Genomic DNA, 27,438 nt, shown 5'->3' with positions numbered 1-27,438 from the left:
TAACCTTGGGCACTGTTAAGATGGCTAAAGGGGGAAGGAGCCTGGATAAAATAATTGCATATAAATCTCCAAGAAGAAATTACATTTGATCCCAAGTACACATAGAATATATTACCACCAGGCTATTTTTAAAATACTTATTCAAAGAGATTGAACAATAAGAATTTTCATAGGCATAAAATGGGAAACAAGTGCCTGTTTTTAATAAACATTTCATAAATTGTCTTTATACTTCTTTGAAGACTGCAGGAGAAATTCTCACTTGATATAATTTGTTCTAGATCTGCACATTCAGAAAACGACTAGAAGCAAGACCCAGAAAGTCTCAATGTTTGTATCCCTAGATTGTAAATTACGAGCAATTTCAGAACAGAAACACAAAATGATGAATCCATTCCCTGTTGAAACTTGAGTTCAGCTGTACTGCTGTACTGACAGTATCTAAATTTAGGTACTCAATTTAGCAGCTTTTATTAGCTGACTAGTCTCCCTTTTTAGTAGCATAAAGACAGATTGATCCAGAGGGCAATTCAGAACACACGTGTGAGGCTCCTACTCTGGGCGACTCTCAGTGCTGTACAGCCATCCTAAGGTGATCAGCCCCTTAACTTATGAGCCTCAGTGTGACAGTTAGGATAGCCCCTGGAGTGCCAAGATTTTTCAGATTTGTTCGAGAGTCAACACATTTTTCTCCTGCACCTTTATAGCGAGCATATTATAATACATCTGGACAGCTATGCTGAAGAAGCGATAAATGTTCATCAGAGGCTAGAGTTCCTAAGCTTGGGATAAGGGTACCACTTGGAATCCTCAATCAAAAAGATGCTGCCATGCCAGAGCCACTGACAACTTAAAGTATTATTGAAGCAGCCCAAATCAAGTTTAGCTATATTTCTTGCTCAGAAGTAATTTGGTGCACTGATTAGGATAAAGTTGTATGTAATTTTTGTAATATTGTATGTGAGTATTTCATGTCTCGTAGGACTGACTGATTTTGCAACCTTGGATTTTTAGAAACTAGTCATCTAGTGTAGGCTTGGCTTTATTATCAAGAGAGAGAGAAAATCACTTCTATAGGATGAATCTTTTTACTTCTTTCAGATGAACATTTTTTGGAGAGACTGGATCATCTTTTAGAGCTTCCTTGCACACACCAGCCATGAAAAGAGCCCAAAGTGGTGGCTTGAACAAGGTCTCAGCCATGGTTTGTCATCAGATGAAATTAATTTCACCCTAAAGTTTGTAAAGACTGGAAGGCACAGAGGACAGATACTTCCCTGAAGCATCTGGTTGCTGATGCTTCTTTCTGGATTAGATATTTTAAACTTCATCTTGGTAGGAAGATTCTCAACACACTAATAAAGAAAGGAGGCAGAAACTTTCATTTCTAGTTTAAGTCTCTTTAGCAAGAGATGCTATAGTATGAGAAAAATCTAAAAATAGAGAAAGGAGTTTTGAAATACTTAAACCACATTACATGAGCAGAAATAACAAGCAAAACAAGCCAGATGAATTTCAAGTGGCACTAAATATAACCTCATAAGTAATACCATTCTAGAAAGATGATTTTCTGAATCATAAAGCCAGTTAGCATTAATGGACATAACTTCTATGAGAGACAGCAAAAGGAAAGGAGGTTAAGGGTTGAACACTTTTTGTTCTGTTTATTCTCTGAAATCCAATTAACTTCAGTTATTTGAGAAGACAAAGCTTGAAGAACACATCTGAAGAAATGTAAGAGATCGAGACTCCTGAAGGAACAGGAAGAACTCTTGATACAAACACTGCCACACATCCAACAGGGCAAATGCTTTGAATTAAGCATGAAAGAAACAAGAGTCCTTCCCAACAGTCTGGAGTGGAATTTTTTTGTAATTTCTGATCTTCTCTCTGTGTCTCTAAAGTAATCACCTCCAGCAGCCTGAAATCCACCACTTCTGCCTGTGCCGGGTACCTGCATTCATTAGCACGAGCATATAACAATTGCTGAGGCTCTGTCTTGTAGCAGCCTTGAGGTTAGGGGCTCATTTGTGCTTGCTCAGCATTGAGGTTAGGGGCTCATTTGTGTTGCACTGGTTGCACAGTCAAGCAGAAAAGAGATGAGATGCACAATCAACCCTTGCACAACCAATTTGTTTATGATATAAAAAAAGAAATCCCAAACAAGATGAAGGAAAAAAACAAGGTACCGTACTTGAATACAGCTGTGTTAAGAACACCCTTCTGAAAAGTTTGTAAGCTCAGTAACTAGGAAAACTTTTGGCAGAGATGTATGCAGGTAAATCTGTCATGATGCTTTTGTAGCTTTGGGGGAAAAACGCTCAGCCACACTGGAGAACAAGACAGAGAGAAGTAAACTCTGACAGAATGAGCTACAACCTTCTAGTCATCAGGTCCACGCATGCTCAGCTTGTTACTACATCTGTCCCTCACAGATTGTTCTGCTTTCACAAGAACAAGTACAAAGAAAGTAAAATGAAATAGCGACATCATACTGAACAGTCATAACTGATCCATGAGAGACAAGTACACCACAAAAACCAAATAAATATGTATATAAACACACGTACATATATATATATATATAGCTTCCAGAGACAGATAAAAATCAAAACACTACTACATTGTAGTAGAATTAGATGTGCCCAATGTTAGTTATACTTTCACAGGTACATAAAAAGTCCCATCTGCATAGAAACAGTTCATGTGAGAAATGACAGGGACAATGTTAATTTTTTCCATGTAATTGTTAGGATGGGCAAGCCTCTTTGTACATGAAGCCCCTGCAAGAAATGACAGGGATGCAGTGACTTCATCATTCTGAACAGGAGTTTCAAATAATTGCTTGTAAAAGCATTCCCTCATTTCCACCCAAAAGTTCTGTAACTCCATCACACAGTTTTAGTGTACGAACTAATACTAACTTCTGTCAGTTCATTATACTAAGAAGAAGAAATTCTAAGAAAGTAAGTTAGGAAGTACTGGATATTAGTAAAATAAAAATGGTAGAACAAAACTAATTGTAACTTGCGTAGCTAGAGGCATAGGTAAATACCTGAAGGCAAACCATACAAATTGACAATTTGCTTGCTAAAGTCAGAGGGATTTCAGCATTACTGGGCCATCTACCGTCTCTCAAACAGTATGTTTGAGGGAGAATTTTCTCCTTATAGAAGTGTTTTGAAAATGGCAGTCTGTCAAGTCACAGTATATCTCACTTCTCTTTAAAGGATACACATCAAAGCTAAACCAGTCAACTAGGATTCTTTTAAAAGAAGAGAAACAGGCACTTCCAAAGGACAATTAGTCTTACCTATTGTAAACACCAAGCTCAGGATAGAATATATTGCCCTGTAGATGTGCCTTATTTCTTCATCTATTACTGAAGAAATCTAAACAGTGAGCTTGAATTAAATGCTTAACTCTAAATGGTAAAGTTAGGCAAGAAGAATTCTTCCCAATAAAACAACACATTAGCATGTTCTCCTTGAGTCACGGATACGTTTGAAAAATAAAGAGCAGACTTGGCTGAGGAAGGGAATGGAGAATTGGAACCCTGTAGCACTAGACGAAGCATTAACAACATTGGTGATAGCTGAAGGGTATGAAATCAACTCTCCATCTCACTGCTGTCTATGCAGTTCTTGATTCCCTGTAGTGCTGCTTCTCCTCTTTCTCCCTAATCTGGTTGATTTGGGATTAAAATATGAAAGCAACTAGCAGAGAGAAGTTTTATTAAACAGCTGCTGTAGAGGATGGCTTTGAGCTACCTCCTGTTACTTTGAAAGATGGAATGCCAATAAATCTAGTACTGAGTAATGGTAACAACATGCTCAATGTTAGTCCTGCTCTTGCCCTGTTTCCCTGTCCTGTGAGAAAGGTGAATGACTCTCATGCCTCACATGAGAATCATAAACAGCCTGGTATCAGAAAACTAATTCAATGCTTATGGGGCACCAGTGCCAGTGAAAACATTTGTTGGGAGCATGCCAGCGAGCTCTGGCTTGCTTGTGAAAACCACTGTTTTCTTTTCTCACAGTAGTCCTTTTAGTAAAGAGGCCTTTGGAGCTTATGTCCAAATCGGTATGAACACAGTGAGGGAAGCAGTCCCTGGTTTTAGTTGGAGAGAGGGTTACCATGCTTTTGTAACTTATTTTCTGAGCCTGTTGCTGTAGCAGTGAAAAAATAAAAATTAATAACAATAAAATCTGTATTTCTTTCTTCTATGAAATCAGAGATCAGAGATTTCATAGAGATAGTAGGTAGAACTGAAAAGCTCTATGGCACTAAAACCAGGAAAGGAAACAGGATTTTCTAAATGGTCTGGGCCAAGATTATCAGTCTAGATAGGGCCACATTCTTTAATGAGGGACCTGTAGGCACAATAAAATAAACAATATGGGTGGCAACTCACAGCCACCCATGGATGCAATTGTATTTGGAGAGATTAATTTTGAAATCAAAATGTCTCTCCAAGCAAATATTCAATGTCAGTTATACTGGAGGACTTCTTTACTCTACATTAAAGAGGTTCACACCTGTTTGCATCCAGTGAAATAAAATAGGCTATGTCAGCCAGTTAAACCCGTTCCACTTACTGCCTACAAATGTGTAAATGGTCATATTTGAATATGTTTGTCAATTTTTATTTTAGTTTTTATGGCCATCAAATTAAGACTAAAGCTAACTAGCTTTTGAAAATGCTGACCTGGCCTAGAGGCTTTATAAAGTGGTCTGAACCTTTATTAAGTGAGATTTCAGTTTCTTAGCTCAGTTAGGCATAGTTTAAGCGTTAGTCCTAATTCCTACAGATATCTTGCATCCAAAATCACTTGAATATATTGAGATATCAAATATCATTATACATGTCTGAAAAGAAACAAAAAGCACTGAGAAATGACAAATATCAATTGTTGAAGGATCTAACAGTATGGAGAGCCAACATTCATTGACCTTGAAAAATCCAGGAAACCGAGAAATGGTATTTCTGAAAGACATCTATCTAGCTATATAACACAGAATGGACAGGCCATTGCTGCAGGTTGCCCACCCTACTACAGCACTATCAGTATGTCTTGGTTTTGGCCAGCTGGTAATGTCATGTGAAGAGACTTCCATAGTGGAATCGTGAGATCCTGGTATGGTGATTTTCTGGTGTCTATATTAAGAGAATAGAAATAGCACTTGGCTGCTAAACTCCTGACTCCAGAGCTCCTACAAATTTGAGCCAAGTCCTCCAAAAGTGAATGGTTAGTAACACAGATAAATGTTGTGTTTCCACTCCATACCCTAGCGCATCTCTCGTCCTGATTTTACTATGAAAAACACAGCCCATACTCAGACTCTATTCTAGCTACCCTGAGTTAAACTGTACTGAAAATTTCTTGGATTCTATGGATGGACTGTCCAATCAGACAGCATTTGGAGCCAAATTTTCTGCTGGCTTAACACCATTAGCGTTGGTGGCGTTGTGCCAACAGAGAATTTGGCCCTTGAACTTGGAGTCAGTTTTCTGAAAACCTGTTGATTTCTAAGCAACCACAGAATGTGCTGCTGAGGGCACACAAAGAATAAAGCAAATAGGAAGCATTTTTTTTTAAAATCCATGTGAGTACTTTTGGTCTGTCACCAAAAAATAAATAGTGCCTTCAGCTTTCCACCATCTGCAGCACCTGTAACTGCACAGTCCAGACTCCAAAGGGGCCTGCAGGCTGAAACTGGTTTTGCTTTAGGTTTTCAGATCTTACAAACCCCCCATCTCATGTGATATAATGGAAGTTTTGTAAGAACTTATCATGGTTTAACTGTCTCACAATATATGTACAATTCATTCCACTCACTTGAATCCAAACACTGTCTCTAATATGTTCTGCCTATCTTTTTGATGCCATTTGTTAGTGATCAAGAAAGGTTTTTCCACTGTATTCTTTACCCCTACTGTTCCCTTTTTTGCCTGCTGGCAATAATTATAAGTTGAGAAGGACACAAAAAAGCGGATATTAAATAGACTGTATATTATTAAAGATACTGTCATAGGCTTCAGTCCTGAACCACCAGTCTGACTAATACATATTTGTCTTCCTTTGGCACATAAACATAGTCATTATTCCTGACAAAACAAAAAAAGGAGGGGAAAGAATTGCAGCCATTTAGTAATAATTTAAGGTTTTCATTTAGTTCCTTGCAGTGCAATAATGTAAATGCATCTGTGTAATTGTTTTTCATATGCATCCTAGTTGAAATGCATCCTATTTCTTAGATTTATGACAATGAAACATTTATACCCTATATTCTGGGATTAATTTATATTGATTGTTTCATATTATATTATTAATATTAACATGCCACTCCTCCCCTTTAATTGTCCCTTTCTCTTTGTAATAAGAGTGACTGTGAAAGAATCCAGTTTGCCGGAAATTCTGCACAAAATTTTTTGCCCTATCCCAGTCCAAGCATGTCGGGCCAACTCTTCAGGTGTTACAGCATTAGCTGATTTACAGCAGCTGAAGGTCTCATATCTCATTTCAAACTGTGTTTCACTTCAGCTCTTGGGCTTTTGGGATAATTCACCAATTTAACCACTTCCATTCATGAAGTTGTTATATTCTTTCTTTTTCTCCTTGTTTGCTGAAGATAAGTGTATATATAATCTATCCAGGAAGTTTAATTTTGTAAAGATCTCTGATACAATGCGAGTGAAATCATCCTCTTTATTGGCATCATGCCATATTTGCTGCTTACTGCTTTGTTTTCAGAAATGTTTGCTGATCACTGTTGAATGCAGTTCTGACTGGGATCAAATGAATTGGATTGGGATTGAACTGCTGGGATCGAATGTTGTTTTACAGCTCAGCTCTATTTTCTACCAAATGTGAAAAAGAGAAGACCCTCTGGTGAAGTTCTGCTGGAACAGCAGGATTAAACTGAACCAAATTGGGCACAAGCTCTAACTGCTGAGCTTTGGAGTCCAGAGATACTCTTAGATACAATATCTCTAATCGACTTAATACCACATCAGTTGAGGAAAGATCTCGTGTCATGTTCTGAGGGTGAGAGATCAGAGTATTCTGAATTTGTATAGAGATAATGCAGCGGCTCAGATATTGGTTTCATTTCTGTCAGATCCAGGAAATGGAATTCACTTCTTAGGCTTACAAAGCACTGGATAATACTCATAGTACATTGCTTCCAGGTAGTATATATCCTCAAATGATCGGAAAGTGCATTACATATAGTGAACTGCACAGCAGTTCTGTAAAACATGAAGATATGAGTTGATTATCAGACAGGAATAATACTCCAGACATTATAAATATTGCTTTACCTGCTGCATTAATTTCTGGTCACTGTATCTCAAAGAGTGTTAACTACTTTAAACAAATGAAACAAGTGTTGTGGACATATAGCTCTGTATCGACAGACCATATATCGAAGACAGGGGCCTCCTAATTTAGAGGGAAAAAAAGGACACAGAAAGTAAGTAATGGTAGAAAATAATGAAGTTGACTGATATTTACCACTGTTAAATGGTAGGAGACAAGGACAGTTCAATGAAACAGAAGGGCTGAACATTTAAAACATTATATGAATAATTCTTACAATATGCATAGCGAATCTCTGAAACGTACTAGCACAAGTCAATAAAGGAAAACTTAGTAAAATTTAAGAATTATTTGATTTCCGTACAGATAATGAGAATATTAAGGTTTACTTTGGGGTAGAAATAAGTAAAGGAATTAGGTCTTATGCTTCAAGTAAGACTTTAACCATTTTCTGATATTTTTAGGAAGAAATTTGGCCATAGATATGTTATTCCATAACTGCCCACTATGGGAACTCTCAATTATATGTTTGTTACAGCTCATTACTGGTTACAGGATGAAGTGAATTGTTGATCCAGTTCACTGTGGTTACTGTTTTACAAATGGTTGGAATGAGGCAAGAATGATATGCCTAAGATGACAGAGAAAATCAGTTATACAACTGGGAGTGGATCCCAGGACACTGTTTTTCAAGTCGAATAACTAAGAAGTTGACACTAGTCACTCCTCAGTTCTGTAAATAAAGGAGAAAAGACCTCTTTAACATAGAAAAAAAGGCCATTACATTTAGAAGGATGAGGCATTTGCCATCTGAATACACATATATTCTCTTAATTTATCATACTGCTTGTTAGAGTTCATGGTTAGATACAGGATACTGAAGTATCTGTACAAGTTACTATCATCATGGTTTTACAGGCAAAGCTGCACTAGAAGTGGTTTAGGCTCATCCAGTAAAATAAGCTGTTAAAACCACATCTGATTCTCGCACTGGCTACTGAGAGGTGCCTTCTGGAACCTCTACACTTGCTGTTGCTGCTTCCTGCCCTGGTAAGTAACCTACGCTTACTTGTCTGGGGACTCCACCTACTCCTTGCTTCTTGGCCTGAGCTCTGAAACATCTTCCTCCAACTCCATGATTAACAGAGAGAAAGAGGACAGTCATGTTAGTGTCTTGCCCCAGACTCCGCTCCTAGCATTGCCAAGGCCTCTAAAGTAACTCCTTGAATCTACTCAGTCTCTAAATCTATAAATGAAGAGGCAAATAATACCAATTTCTTTTAAAATGTGTAGGATTTCACAAATGTTAGCAAAAATTAATTTTCTAGAATATCAGCTAATACCCTTTCTGATTTCTATTACATGTTCACACACTGGTAACAAGCCACGAAACAATTAGCAACTTGATCTTTTGCCCACGGTGAATAGAGATTCAGATCAAATCCATGATTTCTAGATAGCCACTGGTTTCTGAAGTTACAGAAGTTTCTGCCAAGAGGTAATGAGAGAAGAAATACACAAATGAAGTTTCTATTTGAAATGTGTTAAGCTTAAATCAGGACATGTTTCGCTCATCTCAGATCTTTTGGGATATTAAAAGTGTCACTGGTGTACTTCGTGTCACCTCCAGTACCATCAGCAATCCTCCCCAAATCTAAAGCAACTGCTTTAATTTCTGATCTACAACAGGAAAGAATGCATCCCCCACGAATAGCTGAATTTGACTTGAACATAAACTTCATTGCCAGCCTCTTACCATATCATTCACTTGGTAAATTACATTCTGTCTTAGTACTGCTGAGGTCACTGTTAGGGGTTGAGGCAAGAGTGAAAGCTGGATGAAATGCTGAGGCATCAAGTGCAGACTATTGAGATGTTAAAGTGGTATGTTAAATTAATTTTTATTTGAACAGAGGGATGAACAGAATGAATTCTTAAACATAAAAAAAAATATCATTCACTGTCATGGCTTTCGTTGTCCAAAGGCTACTGGTATCTTCGATATAGTTTCTGAGAAAGCAAGTAGACTTATCTAGGCACTGGTCTGTGTATACGTAAAAATTTACTTTGTTTTGACCATGCTTATGCAAAAACTTTTTTTTTTTTTAAATTATCACCCCTAAAACTTCTGTTTAAATAAGCAATCCAATCTTTATGTGGAAATCCACTGTATATCTGTTTGATCTGAATACAAACTCACGCGTTCAATCTACTGAAAGTAAGTCTGTGACATTAATACTCACAGTTCATTTAAACAAAGCTTCACAAAATAATTTGAATAGTTACTGAGGAATACTGCAGAAGGTACTTTCAAGTTTCAGTGTCTGGTGCATACTCTTTTCTCAGATATATGAAAAGATATGTGCTATCTGAATTTTCCATATGGATAGATTACAAAAGGACCTTGCACAATAAGGTGCAAAGAACACCTTACTCTTACCAGTGGGCTGAAATATCTCATCCATGTGTACAGTTCATGTAAAGCCAAACTAAGGTTGATGTGGAGAGCCTTACAATTTCATTGTCAGTTCTGTACCTGACTTTTGTATAAAGCCTTTAGCCTCTGAAGGACTGTCAAGTGTTTATTTTTCTTAGCTCAACATTCACGCATGCAGACACATGCATGAGCATTCACTCTCTTATCCATCCTTCGATTTTTTTGTATACATGGAGAAGACTCATAAAAGCAAAATATGCTTATATAACTTCTTTTAGTTTGCTTCTAAAATGGATTTAGTCATCAGGGTGTAGGCTGCTGTTTACACCAGACAACTGTCCCCTGGGTAAAGAGCTACCTGAAGGAATGGAGCTTTGGGAAGAACTGCTTTTCCTGTGTGAATTCAGATTTTGCTTATGAATTTCCAACTCCCAGGCTTCACGGCTCATACACCATTGAAAGGGAGAAGAACAAATACGATTAGAAGATAAAAGTATGCATCAGTGTAAGAGCTGAAGAGGAAAGTGCAGGCACATTTTTGTTAACCTTGTGCTTTTGCAGCAGCTTCCTCACAGCCCTGGGGCTCTTTGTGGCCAAGCATGTTTCGTGTCAGCTCAGACTATGTCTTCACAGTCAAGCAAGAGTCAGGCATTAGTAAATACAGGTGCAGCTCCGTGAAAAACCAACAGAGACCCCAGCACTGCCAGCTTGTTCAGTTTCACTGCAAAATCTATCACTCTCTTTTTTCTATTTTTTGTTTTAAGATCTATTTCTAGCTCCTACAGCAACCCATAGAGGCCCTGTGGAGGCCCTCAAGAAGATCTGCCCCATGGTGGAGGCTGGAACAGCTACCAGCGTGACTTAAGGTGGAAGCCCATCAGGATCAGGGATCCTCTCCGATAACTTTACCCTGATTATTTGTCATTGGGAACTGCTGAAGCAAGAAGATGGAATGCACAGACCCGTGGTCTCCCCCAGAACAGATGTTATTTTATTATTTGGTATAAATCCTGATATCTGCCTGGACACATGGAAGTACAAGCACCAGGCTAAAAGCTGCTCACAGAATCTGGGAGCTTATCACACAGTCTTCACACACAGCCCTGTATAAATAACCCTAATAACATTACTCTTAGTATATGTGTTAAGGAAGAGATAGTTACACATATCTAAAAACTGAGGGAAGCTAGGTATCCATTCATCCACGCCCCGCCTAATAATGCCATGCACCTGTCTGTTGCTCAAGTATGTGTTACATACATGGTGACATCAGAATTAGAGACCCAAGGGAGCATTACTGATGGCCACGTAAGTGATTTTTTTTAAAGAAACCAAGACTTTAAATAACGATACTGAACTCTTCTTATTTAGTCACATCTGTAAGGTTTTACTCATGCATTGCTTAGTATTAACATGCAGTGTTTATCTCAAAGTACCAAACCCCTTTCTGTCCAAAAAATGATATTGAGAATGCATAAAAGCAACATACTGTGAATAAACAGCTTATCTTTGGGGAGAAAGATAAAATTCACAATACTAAAAATGGGGAAAACCTTCTTCACTGTTGAATTTACCATTTATAGATTAATCTGTCCATTGTGCTTCTATGAAAAGCTTTTCTGGCATTCCACTCAGAAAAACAAAATCTACATTTAAATGAACGTAAGAGTGTACTACAGCAGGAGCCTGTCAGACTGTTTTATACCTCATTGCTATAATGTAGTGTTATTGATGCAACCTAGATTATGTTTGAGAAATGAGATCGTGCAAATTCTCTCTCATACATCAACCAATGTGGCGCAAAATATTAGGCTACAACATTATGTAGTTCTGAAACTATTATATGACCTCCAAGTTCCCCAAAAGGCTTCAAATTGGCAGAGACTAAGAATTTGCTAAGGGTATGTTTTCAAAGGGAATAGCTGTTGCTTGTTTATGGCTTAAACATTATACTATGCCAGTAATAAAATGCCAGTGATGCATGCAAATGGAAAATCTTGCTGCTTTTTGTGGTAAAAAGGTTAATTCCTTTGGAAGAAACCAAGTCCCTGGATAAAAAGCATATCTCCGCCACCTGACTAACACACAGACATTTCAGTACAGTTTTATTGTATACAAGGGCTAGAAAAATCTAATAATAACCTGCTTTTTCCCTAAGATTCAGCAGGTAAAAGCTCTGATTGAATTTCATCTTGATTTCATTAAATATTCATAAAGGCCAATTAGAAGGGCAGCTAAGTAGGCCACAAGGCCCCTTTCCATCATTCTGTCAAAGGCAGTCCATCAGACAGTCCTGTTTGCATTAGGGCCTGGTAGTCAATATCTTCATTCAATCTTTATGTAGTATCCCTCTAAATCACTGCTCCATCCCACTTTACGGCTTTTATGGACAGACAAGGGGGGGAAAAATCTAATAATTCTGAAGGCAAGATGCTTACTTGGTAGAAAGCAAAATGCAAATGAGAAAAAACATTCTCAATCAAATGTTGGAATGAAAATCTTTTCTTTAATGAGCAATGACATTGGTAGAGCACTGATTACATTGAAGAAAAACTGTTTAAAATTCATAATCAATCAAGCAAGTTTATTTTAACCTTTCATGACTAAACCGCTGGGTTACAGTTTAATTTATTGATGGTGCTTATCTCTCCCTCCAACCACTAATTTTAAAATTACAACCCATATAGAAAATGCTGAGTTGAGTCACGAAAATATATACTGATGTTTATATTCAAAGAAACCTATTAGCTCTGGCTGTTTCCCTTTAAAGATACGGTGGCCTTCTATACATGCCATGTTATATATATTTGCAGTTTATGCAGCTGAAATGCGTTAACTCCACTGATGCCTTGCTGGACTGAAGTATCATGGCAGTTTTCATTTCCAGGTCTGTTTGTCAGACATAGCCGAGCAAATATTCTTTTCTGTAGACAAGCATAAGGTAGTGCTTCCTCATGCCGCTAACTGCCCACATATAGCAGCGGGGCTCAGAGGACATCGCCCTTCTCGAAACTTTATTGCCATGCGATTTGAAAATGTTGCAGATAGGCTTTTTCTGTGAGATTTCTAAATTTGTCTATGTCAGACATCATAAAAAGAAAAAATATTTCCTGTACTATTGCTGACTCTCATTCCAGAAGGACTTAAGGAATACTGTGGGTTATAGCAAGGTAAGAGGACTGGTTTATTACTTGTTTGAATCAGGTGCCTTTACTTGAATTGCTCTAACATACAACACCAAAATGTCTTCCCAATATGTTTTTAATAGACTTTCATGCTGTCTCTTCCTTTTCCTGAATAAAATGATATAACTTTTCAGCCTGACACAGTGTATGAAAATGCAACTTTCATCACTATGCGCTTAAAAGGATGTTACTTTAAATTCCAGAGACCTGATGGGAACAAACCCCACCAATTTCCAAAGTCTGTGCTCTTGTTAGAGAAACTGTATCTGTTGACTTCATCACCTTCCCTTGTAGCAGTTTCAGTCTTTAGTACCGCAAAATCTGTAGGTACTTCCCTGTATAACAAGTAATGTGTTTCCTTCCTACAGTATTACTCACGTGTTCAATTAAACAAGCTTTACCTAATGCGTAATTAATATTTTCCTTACTTTTCTTTTTTTGAAGTATTTAATTACTAACTACCTACTTCTTTTAATGACAAAGAAATTGAAGGATGAATATCACTGGGAGTCATTAACAAGTATGGGAGACAATCATATGTCTTTTTTATACAGCTTCACCTGAGGACACTTGATGATCTAAAAGGGGTTGCCATGAAAATAAATACATTTTTGAATAGTCCTCTTTTATTTTCTTAGTAATATATAAGATTACTGGAATATACTTTCAGTATTCTTTATGTTATAAAATTGTCATAAAATTTAGTTTACTCAATTTTGAACAGAGACTGGAACAGTCATTTCTACCCAGCTATCTGTCCTTTTCAGTACATATACACCTCCATTATGGTAGTATGTGGATCCCTGAGCAATTCTAGTTTTACAGTCATTTGAGAGGTTGAAAAATGCTGTCATCCTATTTAACACATGCTGTAAACTACTGAGAGACGAAGATTGTCTTTTTGGTCTGTTTATGTACTGCACCTAATCCTGCTTGCTTAGGTCAGGCAAGAAGTATGAGCAAAATAGTGGGATGGAGCAAAACATGACTTCCAGTCGCTGCAGGAAGGCCAGCGTATGCTCTCCATGGTGGACCCCAGATCGCTTCTTCCCTCACCGGGCACATCTCTGTGCAAGCCCCAGCAGTGTCCCCCAGATCCAGGTGAACATCCTGGCCACATCCTGACTTTGTGCCTGGGCAACGGCTGGTACACCATCCCCTCTATTCCCCCAACACTTCTAGCTAATCCTACAGTCATTACTGTGTCTGTCTCCATGAACAAAATGTCTTGTGTTGTAAGTAAGTCACGCCAAAAGGCTGCAACAGCTGCAGCATATCAGACAAAGAGAAGATGATTATCATTTTATTTGATCTGCAAGTAGTTTGATGTGCCCTCCATAGGCTCTTAGAAAGACAAAGTATTTAAAACATTTGGGTATCATTTTAACTGAGTACACATTTTCTACCTGTTCTCTGTTCCCCTTCCTAAAACTTGGTGCAGTTTCAGTACCAGTTAATTTGAAAAACACAAGAATAAACTACACAGAAGCTACATAGAAGTAGACTTCTTCAAGATAATCTACTCTTTTGTGCATTCCTAACCATAAACTGCTGGTATTAACCATAAACCATCCTAATTGCCATTGGCACTACACTTCTGTTTGTCTCTTAAACTGTGAGAAGAGAAAATCCCTGACCTGTAAAAAAAACCAAGAATGTCAAATGGCTCGGTTTGCGGCTTGTGTTTAAATGACTATTTAACGACTCCATCCTGAAAAATTTAGAGCTTAAGTAAACTACTTCTTTCTATTCCTCCCCCTCCATGTTAAGAACAAATATGTCAAATATTCACATCCCACTTGTATTTGCTACAATGGCAGCCAAAAAACCCGCAACAGGATGTTGGGAACCAGCAGAAAAGCTGTTGCATACAAACCAGAATGGTTTTGCTGCTACACACAACCTTGTGAACATGCATGTGGCCAGCATGTCGAGGGAGGGGATTCTGCCCCTCTGCTCCGCTCTGGTGAGAGCCCACCTGGAGTCCTGCATCTGGAGCCCTCAGCACAGGACAGACCTGGACCTATTGGAGCAGGGCCAGAGGAGGTCACAAGAATGATCAGAGGGCTGGAACACCTCTGCTGAGAGGAAAGGCTGAGAGAGTTGGGGCTGTTCAGCCTGGAGAAGAGAAGGCTCTGGGGAGACCTTACTGCAGCCTTGCAGTACTTAAAGGGGCCTACAAGAGAGCTGGGGACAAACTTTTTAGCAGGGCTTGTTGCAATAGGGCAAGGGGTAATGGTTTTAAACTAAAAGAGGGTAAATTTAGACCAGATATAAGGAAGAAATTTCTTACAATGAAGGTGGTGAAACATTGGCACAGGTTGCCCAGAGAGGTGGTAGATGCCCCATCCCTGGAAACATTCAAGGTCAAATTGGACAGGGTTCTTAGCAACCTGATCGAGTTGAAGATGCCCCTGCTCATTGCAGGGGAGTTGGACTAGATGACCTTTAAAGGACCTTTCAAACCAAAACTAGTCTATGATACTATGTTTAGAGTACCATGTTTGATCTCTGCATCCTAAGAAGGACATATTAGAATGAGAGAAGGTACAGAGAAGCGTTACAAATGAGTATGATGATGGAGAAGCTGCCTAATGAAGAGATTTTGAAAATGCTGTGACTTTTCCACTCAGAGAGGAGAAGGCTGTGAGATGTGATCGAGGTTTATAAAATCCTGAAGGTAGTGGGCAAGACTAAGTCAGAATTCAGAAAACAGAACTGTTAGCAAATCTCACAGGCAAAACCAGGTGCCACCATTCTTACTGTATCTAGTAGAACATGAGGTTAAAACAGATAAAAATGTAGTTTTTAAACAGCAGGTGCTGAACTTCTGGAATTTGTGGCCACAGGAAGCTGTGGAGGCAGACAGTATCGGCAAGTTCAAAAAGAGATTAGATGATTCAGGGACAGCAGGTCCATAAACAAATCCCGAAGAGAATAGGTAGGGATGTATTCTCTAATATCTCTAATCCAGTGCTTGTGGCTGCCAAGGGGTTGAGAAAGGAAGGGACTGCCAGCAGTGGCCAGGCTCATCTGCTCTCTCTATGCAGCACCTCTTGCTGCCGCTGTGGGTGACGGTACATGGAGTTAGACAGATCACTGTCTGAGTCAGTAGGGCATTTCTGATGTTTTCATGTTGCTCTGCAAAAGTGGACATGCTCTGAAAGATGTGCAGATTGCACCTTTACATGGTAGGTTAAAAAAAAAAAAAAGGAAAGTGGAGCAAAAATGTAATATGACATGTTTCTAGGGGTTACGAAGAAAGTATACTGGAGTCTATAATGGTGCAAAAGACTCTGAGGTGTCAGGGACCAGCAGTGAGAGGAATGGAAACCAGAAACATAGTGAGGAAATGGTTTTCATAGGACTGAAAGTGTGGGAGACACCCAGCTGCAGATGGAAGTGCATGAATCATTTGTGGCCTTAGTTCTGCTTGTCTGTTAAATGAGGTTTATGCTGTTTAGCCTGACAGAAAACACAGAAGCTTAATTTGTTATGTTTCAAAGAATTTTGTGGAAGCTGAAATGCAAATTGCCATGAGATGGATCAAAAATGTGCATAACTCAATAGGGCAATTTTCAATAATTTCCAAGAGTTTGGTTGATGCCCTGTAAAAGCTAGCTCTTATTGCTGAACACCAGCTTTAACAGCAAACCACTGAATAATAACATTTGTTTTGTAAACCATGCTGTCATCATCTTCTGAAGGTAAACAGGGATGGATGAACTTTTAAGCTCCTAACAGCTATAGCCTAACTGAAACTGGAAGTCATTTTCCTTCCAGAGTACATTGTGTTATAGTCACAATCCTAGTTCATCAAGAACAAAAAAAGGTGGCTTCTTTTTTGGATGAAGAGAGCTATTTATAAAGAAAAGATATTCCTAGTCCCGTACAGATGAAATCTGTTTGGGAGCAGGCCTTAACGATTTTTGGTAGCTTTTAGATGTGATTGCTGATCTAAATGTCAAGAAGAATCAAAAGAATCTGTGGGATTTTTACTTTCTTTTTAGGAACACATTTTTCTGTCCATATTTCTGCATTTGTTCACATTTTTGTTCCAGATACAATAATTTTCATTAGGCAGCCTAGATAAACCAAGAGAGAAATAGGAATGTTTCACTTTATCCTCAACAGCAAATGTAATCATGTTCCCTTGCTGATTTGTGTTTGGAAATTACCATTCTAATCCAATAGTTTAATTTTATTATACCCTTCAGTCTAACAGACCAGGCAGAGAATGTGTAATCACAAACAAAGGGCCAAATCCTGCTTGCCATACTAATGGGAGTAGTCCCACTGATTATAATAGCACTGCATGCAAACCTTACCCTTAATTAACGTGAAATAAGATAAACGTACTCACAGAGTCTGCTGTAGGGTTTTCTTGGAATTTTTCTTAAGGCATATTATTGAGTTTTTCAAACACAGTCTAATGAAGTGGTTAAAGTACAAGCAAAGTGAAAAAATTCTTTTTCATTGGAAAATGTACGCATTATGATATTTAGCTTGTGCTGAGATAAAAAGGCCCAAATGCTTCTGGCTACTTGGAAGCTAGTATTTATATATAGGTAACTGAAGTGTTTAGATATAATTTAGCATCCTTTTTGCAAAAGAAGCTGTGTGATCTTTCAGGTCTAAACCCACAAATTTTGCCACTTACTGCTTTTTAACAGGATTATTTGCAAATCAGAGTGATGATGGGGGGAATCATCAGTTCCTTCATTAGTTCTTTTTGCTTACACCTTGCCTGTGAAGCGGTGCTCAGCCCACGCCGAGGTATCTTTGACGTGCACCCTTATCAGGTCGCACAATCATCTGCAAAACAAGTACTGGGGGAAATCACCCAGTTTTCTCAGCTTCCAAAACCACATTTGCCTGATATTCTCAAACCTGCTTATTGGAGGCTTCAAAGTGAAGGAAGCCTAAGTTTTAAAGTGTAGATGAGAGTCATAAAAGAAATCAGGAAGGAGACTTGCAGAGAGAGGTGTTAAATAGTTGCAATATGGGGCAAACTAGGAGCTATAAAGTGAAAAATAAATCCAGAAAAAACACCGTGCAGCTATGCTACCTAAGCAGTATACACTTAACCAATGCCAGGCTATTAATAACTTACTTTAAAATAATCTAGTTGATTTTTTTTCCCCCCTAACCCGTATAACCAAGATGGAAATATTTGGAAAACAATTTGTGACAGAAAAGAAATGGAAAAAGGGAGGGGGGAGGTTTGCCTGCTTGGATATGTTTTTTTTCTTTTTTTTTTTTGCTATATTTTTTTTCCCCCTGAAATAGTTCATTCTCAGTTGTGTTTCAGGACCCACCTAGCTCTGCATAAAAATAAAACTTTTCTGTCCTTTAACATCATAATGTGTATTTATGTCAGCTGAACAATCTCTTTATCCAGGTCTCTCATTTAGTATACTACAAACCAAAGCCATTATACTTATACATTATCAGGTCCTATGTGCACATTTCGCTTTTCATTCCTGACTGGATGTTATTTATACAGAACACCTTTCCCTGAACTCATAAAAACGTCTAACTGACCATGTTTCTGATATACAAGAGTCAGTCAGTAAGAAAGATGCAGAATAAATTGATGACCAAAACTGACTTTTCCAAGCCATCATCAGCGGTGTGATAAAAATGATTCAAATATTTAGCATGAGTCATACTGGCAATTTGATAGGATCATTGCTTCCCAAAGCAGAAGTCCATACAGAAGCCTCTGTGCTATTCACTACAGCAGTCTGCTTTTATAATAATAAAGCAATACAAACTTACTAAGTACCATGGCTTGTCAGAAATCAAGCCTTACCAAAACAATATCACTCCTCAAACATCCATGCTCTTCACAGAATCACAGAATCACAGAATGGTAGGGGTTGGAAGGGACCTCTGTGTGTCATCTAGTCCAACCCTCCTGCCGAAGCAGGGTCACCTACAGCAGGCTGTAGAGGACCGTGTCCAGGCGGGTCTTGAATATCTCCAGAGAAGGAGACTCCACAACCTCCCTGGGCAGCCTATGCCAGGGCTCCGTCACCCTCAGAGGGAAGAAGTGCTTCCTCATGTTCAGACAGAACTTCCTGTGCTTCAGTGTGTGCCCATTGGCCCTTGTCCTGTCGCTGGGTACCACTGAAAAGAGCTTGGCCCCATCCTCCTGACACCCACCCTTCAGATATTTGTAAGTATATATTAGGTCCCCTCGCAGCCTTCTCTTCTTCAGGCTGAACAAGCCCAGCTCCCTCAGCCTCTCCTCGTAGGGGAGATGCTCCAGTCCCCTCACCATCCTCGTAGCCCTCCGCTGGACTCTCTCCAGTAGCTCCTCATCTTTCTTGAAGTGGAGAGCCCAGAACTGGACGGAGTACTCCAGATGAGGCCTCACCAGGGCAGTGTAGAGGGGAAGGAGAACCTCCCTCGACCTGCTGGCCACACTCTTCTTGATGCACCCCAGGATCCCATTGGCCTTCTTGGCAGCCAGGGCACACTGCTGGCTCATGGTTAACCTGTCGTCCACCAGGACACCCATCCCTCTCCGCAGAGCTGCTTTCCAGCAGGTCCACCCCAAGCCTGTACTGGTGCATGAGGTTGTTCCTCCCCAGGTGAAGGACCCTGCATTTGCCTTTGTTGAACCTCATCAGGTTCCTCTCTGCCCAACTTTCCAGCCTGTCCAGGTCATGCTGAATGGCAGCACAGCCTTTTGGTGTATCTACCACACCTCCCAGCTTGGTGTCATCAGCAAACTTGCTGAGGGTACATTCTAACTCTTCATCCAGGTCGTTGACTCTTCAGTCTTCCTAAGCAAGCCTGGGGACACATACAGCCTTAGAGCTTAAAGAGCCTTAGAGTTTAGAGAGCCTTAGAGCACTCCTCGCAACAGGGGAAAAAAATCCAGAGTACTGCAGATGATGGAAGTCTTTTCCAAAATCAGTGTTCCTTTCCAGGAAATATTCGGCCCACAGCTCCCTCTCTTTTACACTGCTTTATATCCACTCATCCCACAAGATTAGGTTAAGGAGGACACACTCTTTTGTAATTCAGTTGGAGCACCTTATTTAGGAGTTAAGTCACCCTAAGCAACACATGCAGCTAAGAAGGAGAGACAGACACCTCCAGAAAGCATCTGAGCTAACCTAAGATCAAATTCACTCTGGAAGTGCTTTTGTCTTCACTCATTACTGAGAAAGCCCCAGATCAAGCTTCTAGCTTGGAGCAAATCTCAGCAAAATGCTAAAAAAGGATCACTTAGGACTGTAGACATTTACAGAGGTAGACCAATACCTTAATCCAAACCAGAAAGCCAGTGGATATCACAGCTTACTAACAATATGTACTCCCATTTTGCACCAATGTTCTGTAAAGAAAGCCAAAGTGTGCAAAGGACTTCAGATCATCTGTGAAGCTGCAGGACAAAAATGACCTAAACTCTTGTCCTTTCATCCATTCTCAAACGATAACAACACAGGAAGGCTTCCCATTTAGCTATTTCTATTCATAATTGTTCGTCTATGAATAGCAAACAGGGAAATATATTATACAATGTAATCACCCCAGTATAGCATTGGTGATGTGAACAAGATGAGCAGGAGTCCAGGATTCCACCATGGTGGTCCTCATCAACCAGCCACTTGCATTACAGAAATTGTGCTTGTAGCATATGCCAGCTGTTCAAACACATAGCAACACATAGTGTCAATTCTGTTCAGAAGACAATATACAAAATTGGTCATCACTTCTCCAATTCTCAAACTGAGATACTGAGATTAATAACATTTTTCCATAGAAGCAATCTGTTGCATCCCAAAATTCATACTTACCAAAAAAAAAAAGGCGTTTTCAAGTTTCTGAGCTTTCCCATCTTTCGGGGTAACAAGCCATAGTGCAACAAACTTCTTTTTGAGTTTTGCCTGGGAAAGGCAAGAATTCTAAATGCCATAGAAGATACTCCACAGTCTTTTCCCCACATGTATGTCATTATCCCAAAAGCCCATGTGGAAGGTTTTCTCGACACAGAAGCTTTGAAGCTGATATACAAACTAAAGGAGACCAAGAACCATCAGGACTGAAGCATGTGAATCTTCTCTGGGAATGCTATGAAGTCACTAAATCCTACTGCCTTTTAAGATGCAGTGGAAAGGAGGAAAGGACAAACTAACTTCAGCTTCAAGCAAGACCAAACATCTTCACAAGGAACATATGAAGTGCATCCAAAGTGCATGCTTGAAAAAGTAGTTTGAAAAAACAAGGAGGCTTTTACACAGAGTTATGATAAAGACAGGGTCAAAAACATAACAAATGTGGACAGAATTGCCTGAATCCTTACCAACTGCTGTAACAGAAGAACCTGCAGATCGACAGCAACAGGAAAAACAAGGAATGTGTGCAGGCTCAGGAGATGAGAGCCTGGCAGCTGAAAGACAAAATGGGAAGTCAGGGGATGAAGAAAGGATAGAGACATCCAAGGTCTCTGAGCCTGAGCCAAGGCAAGCTTCAAGTCAGTTCCTGCAGAGGAAGCTAAAGGGCTGGAGTAGATGGGGCTAGTGCTCTTCCAGCTTGGGTCAGCCCATCAGACAACTCTGCAGGGGAAGAAGTGGCACAAAATATAATGGCTCTAATTTTTTACTCTTCTACCTTCCTCTGGTGGTTTATAAGGACAAGAAATCTCCTTGCACCACACCAGAAAACAGTCAAAACAGGTTTTTCTGAGCACACTTAAAAGGAATTTGGGAGATCTAGAGGCAGAAAAAAATCACAGATGGAAAATAGAAGTGCCACAGACCCTTAATAATGGTAAATAACAGCTGTAGCAAATTCAGAGAATATTTTGATTAGTCTTTGCCAGAGATAAGAGAAATGTTGAGTGACCAGCAACAGATTAATTTTACTCTGTAAGATAATGCTGTTCAGTGTCTGAATTGTAGTTATTATGCTACTATTATCTGAGAGGCAAAAATCTACTCAACGATTTACTTCCTCTTGCACAGAACATTAAATCCAGGAGTAAGAACTCAGCAAAGAATTAATATAACTCGTTAATTCATGTTGGTGAGAGACACATACATTTTCCTCCAATTGGAGCTGCTCACACTTCCAGTAGCTAATATCTAATTCAGAAAGGCTGAATTTCAGCCATTATATAAAGCAAGGAAAGGACTTATGGTTAGCTACAATGTGGTGTACCAAGGCAAGCGTGCCAGATTTCTATTATCATGGTGAGATTCCATGACTACATTAAGCCAAGTTGCTTGACAGCTATGAAAAAGACAGCTTTATCCACTTTTATCAGAACACTGACCTTTTCAAGAAATAATAGGATATATCCTGCTATCATTTCTCACATGAAACTCCTGTTGAGGTCAATAGGAATTTGGCGTAAAAATGTGAAATCAGTACTTGGTCCACAATGTTTAGTGCCGCATAGCAGGCTATTGGGAAAGGATCCAACGTTAAGCATCAGTTCTCATTAATTACACTGCAGATTCCATTTGAAAAGACTTTCTATCATTTATTGTGCAAATTAAATACTGAGAGCCAGATCCTCAGCTGATGTAAATCAGAATACACACGATGAAGTCAAAGAAATAAGGTCAATAAAGATCAGTCAATGAACTCAATAGAGCTAAGGAAAATTACACCAAAGAGAATCTGGCCCAGTGAATAATTCTCTTGTCTAATCAACATTGTAGATTTTTTATCTGCAGTGATTGATCTTTGCTGCATATTCTGTACTTCTTCACGTGTAGAAGGTCAAAAGATGAAACTGGTGGAAACCCTGTGCGAACAATATACGACAGAAAGTTGTAGCATGAATAAATTCAGTGCTGGACTGTAATATAGTATTTTGCCCTAGTATAATAAATAATGTCCTTTTCTGAATTTAGTTTGGGTTTTTTATGATAGAGCAATATTGTAATTTACTGTCTTACAAGCTTCTACTTACGGTTCAGAATAGAGAAGATGATTACTTTTGTAACTTGCCTACTTATTGTGCTGATTTTTATAGTCCTCTGTAATATGGGCAAAAGGAAATAGTTTGAATGTTCATTTTGAGATGAAGTAACTGCTAAGTATGAAGCTTTGTCTCCTCTTGTCTGAATCTGAATTACCGAATCTAGAGCCCTGGCTGATGTTTCTGGATCCACATTCCTAAGAAAATACATTTGAACTACCTTATGGCTTATGAGATTATAACATATGTATTTCTAGAGGTCAAAAACCTCTACACAGGCATTCAGTCAACCAGATATAAACTTCTGGACAATAGTTTTAATTAATTCATATAACTCATTTTCCCAAGACAACAAATATTTTTAACTATAATAATGCATAGTACCATAATGTCCTAACAAGAAGACAGGACTCTACTATGCTAAGCACTGCACAAATGCAAACCAAGATGATAGTCCTTTCTGAGAAAAATAATCATCCAGTAAGTTCAGCCACAACCTCTACTACACTCCTGAGAGCAAAGAGTAGCCCCTCCATCTGAGAAAGATGAAGCAGTCAAAGATGGAGTCAATACAAACACACTTTGCAATGCTGTACGGTAACAAGTCATCTTCTCTCAGTGTATAATTTGGGCAGTGGCGTTTGCAGGACATCATTGCAGCCTTGGTATTTATTTGGTAAAACTGAAAGATGGAGATGAATCTAGCATATGTCTTAGACCATGCAGTATTCTGACAGGTCCAGCAAAACACTAGAAGAAGCCCACATAAAAAACAACTCCATTACCCTCCTCCCTATTTGTAATATACTTTCAACTTGTGTTTGAAGGCCATCAAAATATGAAATTGTCTTAAATATGGAAGATGCATGACAACATTTCAATTAAAAAGCTTTTAGGAAAGGTCATGGAGAGCATCTATAATATATTTCAAAAGGTCTTCGAAAGGAGGAGGGTACAATATGGGTCACATCACAGTTATGGTAAATTGGGTAAAAGACAGTTTCCTGAGACTGCTCCAAGTAGAATAAAAGTGATGGAGAAAGTCACAATATGACAGGTATTAATAACTACTACCTATCATAATGTCTGGTATAGTATCTTTTATCTAAAAAGATCCCAAAGTGCTTTGTAAAACTCTACATGGAGTAATTTCTTTTATCACTAACGCGTTTCCGTATTTCTGAGAAAGCAGTGCACTGATGAACTCTACACAGTAGCACAGCATGAAATTTTTCAAAATCACAGGAAGTGAAGAATACCATTGCTGTTTAAAATTCGGGCAGGAAAAAGGTGCATTTATGGCTAAATTCTCACTAGCGTAGTACATTTTCAATAGCAAACATCCTGAAGTGCTGAAGTACTTCTGCCCAAAGCCAAGAACATCTAGCACTGCTGTGCACTTTGTAACAACTTATTTACAATAAGTTCAGAAGAGGAGCATTAGTTACTGAGTCACCAGGAATATGCCCTTCAAAATCCATGTGCTCTACTGAGGTTTCCTATAGAAGTACTACCTCAGATCAAGATAATCTGACTTCTCAGGCCTCAAAAGATTCCAGCCCCAGTGACACAGCAAATCATACACTCCTACACTACTTAACAGAGAGTCAGTAAACTACCAAAAACCCTCTTGAAATCTTCCTAATACCTGGAAGGCTGTGGAAAATGACCTGTATTAAAATCTGTACTGTGTTTAAAAAATAAAACCAAAATAAACGAGGAAATAGATAGATTGCTGAAGAGAAATCTTCAAGGACCTGGCTGTGATGGACTTGTCAATATTAAGCAAAAGTGTATCCTGAAAGTATGTAAGAGGATCTGAACAAAGCCCTAACACCAAGTATAAAATATCTCCACTTGGTTCATACTGTCATCTTCTTACCTGTCTCACCTTCTGTGCTCATTCTTAAATAAAAGAAAAAAAAATATCCAATGAAACAGCAATGGAAAAATGGTAATATTTTCCTGTGCCCACAAGCCTGGGAGGAAGCATGCCTGGTGTTAGAAGGATGCATAATTATAGGAAAAGAGCTTCCTTCCACAAAACCTGTCTCTTGTGTCTTGGGAGGAGTTTGACTTCTGCGACTAAGGATTTTATTTGGGGATTATTTTTTTACCATGCCTGTGAAGGTTAGCAGAGTAATTATGCTGCAAGAGTTCAGTCTAAGAAAATGATTTATTTGCAAAATATATACAACTTCATTTGTTACTCTTAAAATTTCCCCTTTTCCAGGTCGGACAATTTAAAATGTACTGCTTTTCATAGGGTTTTTCGTAACTTTGGTGATAGCAAGACAAATATCCACTTAGTTTTTCAAAGTCAGGATAGTTCAAGGTCTTTAAAATATCAGTGGAATTCTTTTTATTGTTTTCAATATCTCTCCAATGAGGACTCAGTTTTCCAAAATATGAAACCCTTCCATATTTACATGAATTTGTCTAGGTCATGCCTCTCTGTTGCCTTGAATTTCTCCCCTCTAAGCTCCTGACTTCAAAGCCTGGTTGACGTATTTTAGCAGACTGTGTAGGTAAAAGAATACTGCAATACTATGGATCCTATGAATAACCATTCATATAATTTCTATTATTTCCTAGAAATCATCTAAGATCTGCAGATGGGGATTTCCTCCCTCCCCAGCCCACCACATGCACATGTGCATGTGCACACACGCACGCAAGCACACACACATACACAAAGGATTATTTTATACTGACATTCAGCTGCCAGCTCATTTTATCCTGGTCTTTATAAAATAATATCCTAAGTAGCCTATTAGCGTTAAGGTCAAAATCTTTGTCTATTTTCTAAATCTGTTCTCTCTTCTCCCCCCCTCCCATTTCCTTTCCTTTCATTACCCTTTCCTATCAATTATCTCATCCCTGCCTGCTGCCCATCTGAGCAAGCCAGCAGGACCCCCTCAGTGCCCGCCAGATTGTCTCATTCAGCTAGCTCTCAGGTTGCTGCTGATTGCCGTCTTTATTCATTACCAAAACACTTGCTACATGGTGCTTGGGCCCTGGCAACCAAACTCTAAATCCTGCCAGCGAGAACGTAATTACTACTACACCACAAACAGAGAATAGAGTCTGCTGTGAGTTGTTAGAAGCAGCCGTGAGATAGACCCGGGCTATTTTCGTGTAACTGGAGCTGAATACTTGTTTGTCAGTTGGTATGTACTAATGATTGGCCTCATTCGTTTGCTTCAGAAGCTTTATCTAAGACAAAATACATCTCTAAACAAACCTACAGATCTGTTAAGGATAGCAATTTACAGGTATGGAATATGGTGCGAGAGAAGCTTTACATGACCTTTTATCTACAGATTTTATGAAGCATCTGGAGCCATTGGTGCTACTTGGAAGGTATCACAAGAGCCTTCTCTGATCCTTAGCTGTTTGTTGAACCAAAACAGTTACTAAACACTCTGTGTTAGGCAGACCAAAGTTCTCGAGTGATGATTTGCCTTCCTGAAGTAGCTGAACTTTATTTACAAGTGACCTCGGGCACAGATTATCCTTTTTTCTCCTTGTCTGCAAATTGCAAAAGTCCTCTGCTCTTATTTGGTCCTCTGTATTTATTGCTGTTCCCTTTAAGAACCTGTTTTAAAACTTTACTCTTTCACTGGGGAAGTGAAGCTGACCAGTTTTGTTATTTCTAAAGAAATATTTATTAGAAGAAGATCATTCTGACATCAGCTGAAAAGTTCTGTGTGTCTTTTGTATCTGCTCTTCAAATCCTTAATCTTTAAAGTGCTCACAAACAAGGTAAATACCTTAATGCTAAGCAGTCTCTAGCAGATTTAAAAGTTAAATGCAAGCAGCATTTATCTCCCCATCAATGGGAAGGATTTATCCTATTACCTATCACTACCATTGACAAGAATTTGTCCTGTAAATCTCCAACATACAAAGGGAAGCAGACCCATCTAAAACTTTTCATATTAAAAAAAAAAATCACTCATCATCCAAGCAATACGGAATTGTATGACAACAGTTATAGCAAGACTACTGCATATCACACGGAAAATAATTGATATACTGAAAGAAAGCCAAACAGATCATTTAAAAAAAAATAAAGGAAAAATCTTTCATACCACAGAGTTAAGAAGACCTTGCCCCTCGATTTCTTTGCAGTGCTTTGCTTAAGATTTAATTCTATTGATTACACATTCCATTTTCCAAAGTGCCATTTGCCTGAAGGAGCAGGTGGTGTTTGCTGTTTCCATTTAACTGATATATTAGCCATGTGGTGCACTGCATCAGTGGGCAGTATTAATCAATTTACGGCAAGATGACAGAGAGAATCACTCACAGCAAAATTGCAAGGGGGGAAAAAAAGGACAAAAGCAGGAAAATAATGACCACTAATGGGGAACTTGAAAACAGAAAAAAAAAAAAAATCTGTGCTTTTAATACTTCTCTTTCATAGCAAATGGAATTAGAAGAATTTAGGAACAGCCAGTGTTTGAAAGGAGACCGATATCACTGTGTTCAGTGCAGTACTTTTTGTAAGCACTTTACTGTTTGGCATTGTGTGATGAACACACA

The 27,438-nt window shown here is 38.9% G+C and overlaps 1 protein-coding gene across 3 annotated transcripts in view; it reads right to left on the bottom strand.

Moving 5' to 3' along the window:
• The window catches only part of LOC104334200 (AGBL carboxypeptidase 4), a 1,001,604-nt gene that overhangs the window by 485,826 nt on the left and 488,340 nt on the right, over positions 1 to 27,438 (bottom strand). For 2 of the 3 annotated variants that reach the window (XM_075424527.1, XM_075424529.1), the window contains one exon: positions 21,265 to 21,351. The exons of the other annotated variant lie outside the window; for it this stretch is intronic. In XM_075424527.1, coding sequence (XP_075280642.1) covers positions 21,265 to 21,351 — 87 coding nt within the window. The remainder of the gene's footprint in view (positions 1 to 21,264; positions 21,352 to 27,438) is intronic. 3 annotated transcript variants of the gene reach the window in all.

This window comes from Opisthocomus hoazin, chromosome 6, assembly GCF_030867145.1.
Source record: "Opisthocomus hoazin isolate bOpiHoa1 chromosome 6, bOpiHoa1.hap1, whole genome shotgun sequence".
NCBI lineage: Eukaryota > Metazoa > Chordata > Aves > Opisthocomiformes > Opisthocomidae > Opisthocomus > Opisthocomus hoazin.
The sequence above is the reverse complement of the archived record's forward strand: the minus strand, read 5'-3'. Positions and strand labels throughout refer to the sequence as shown.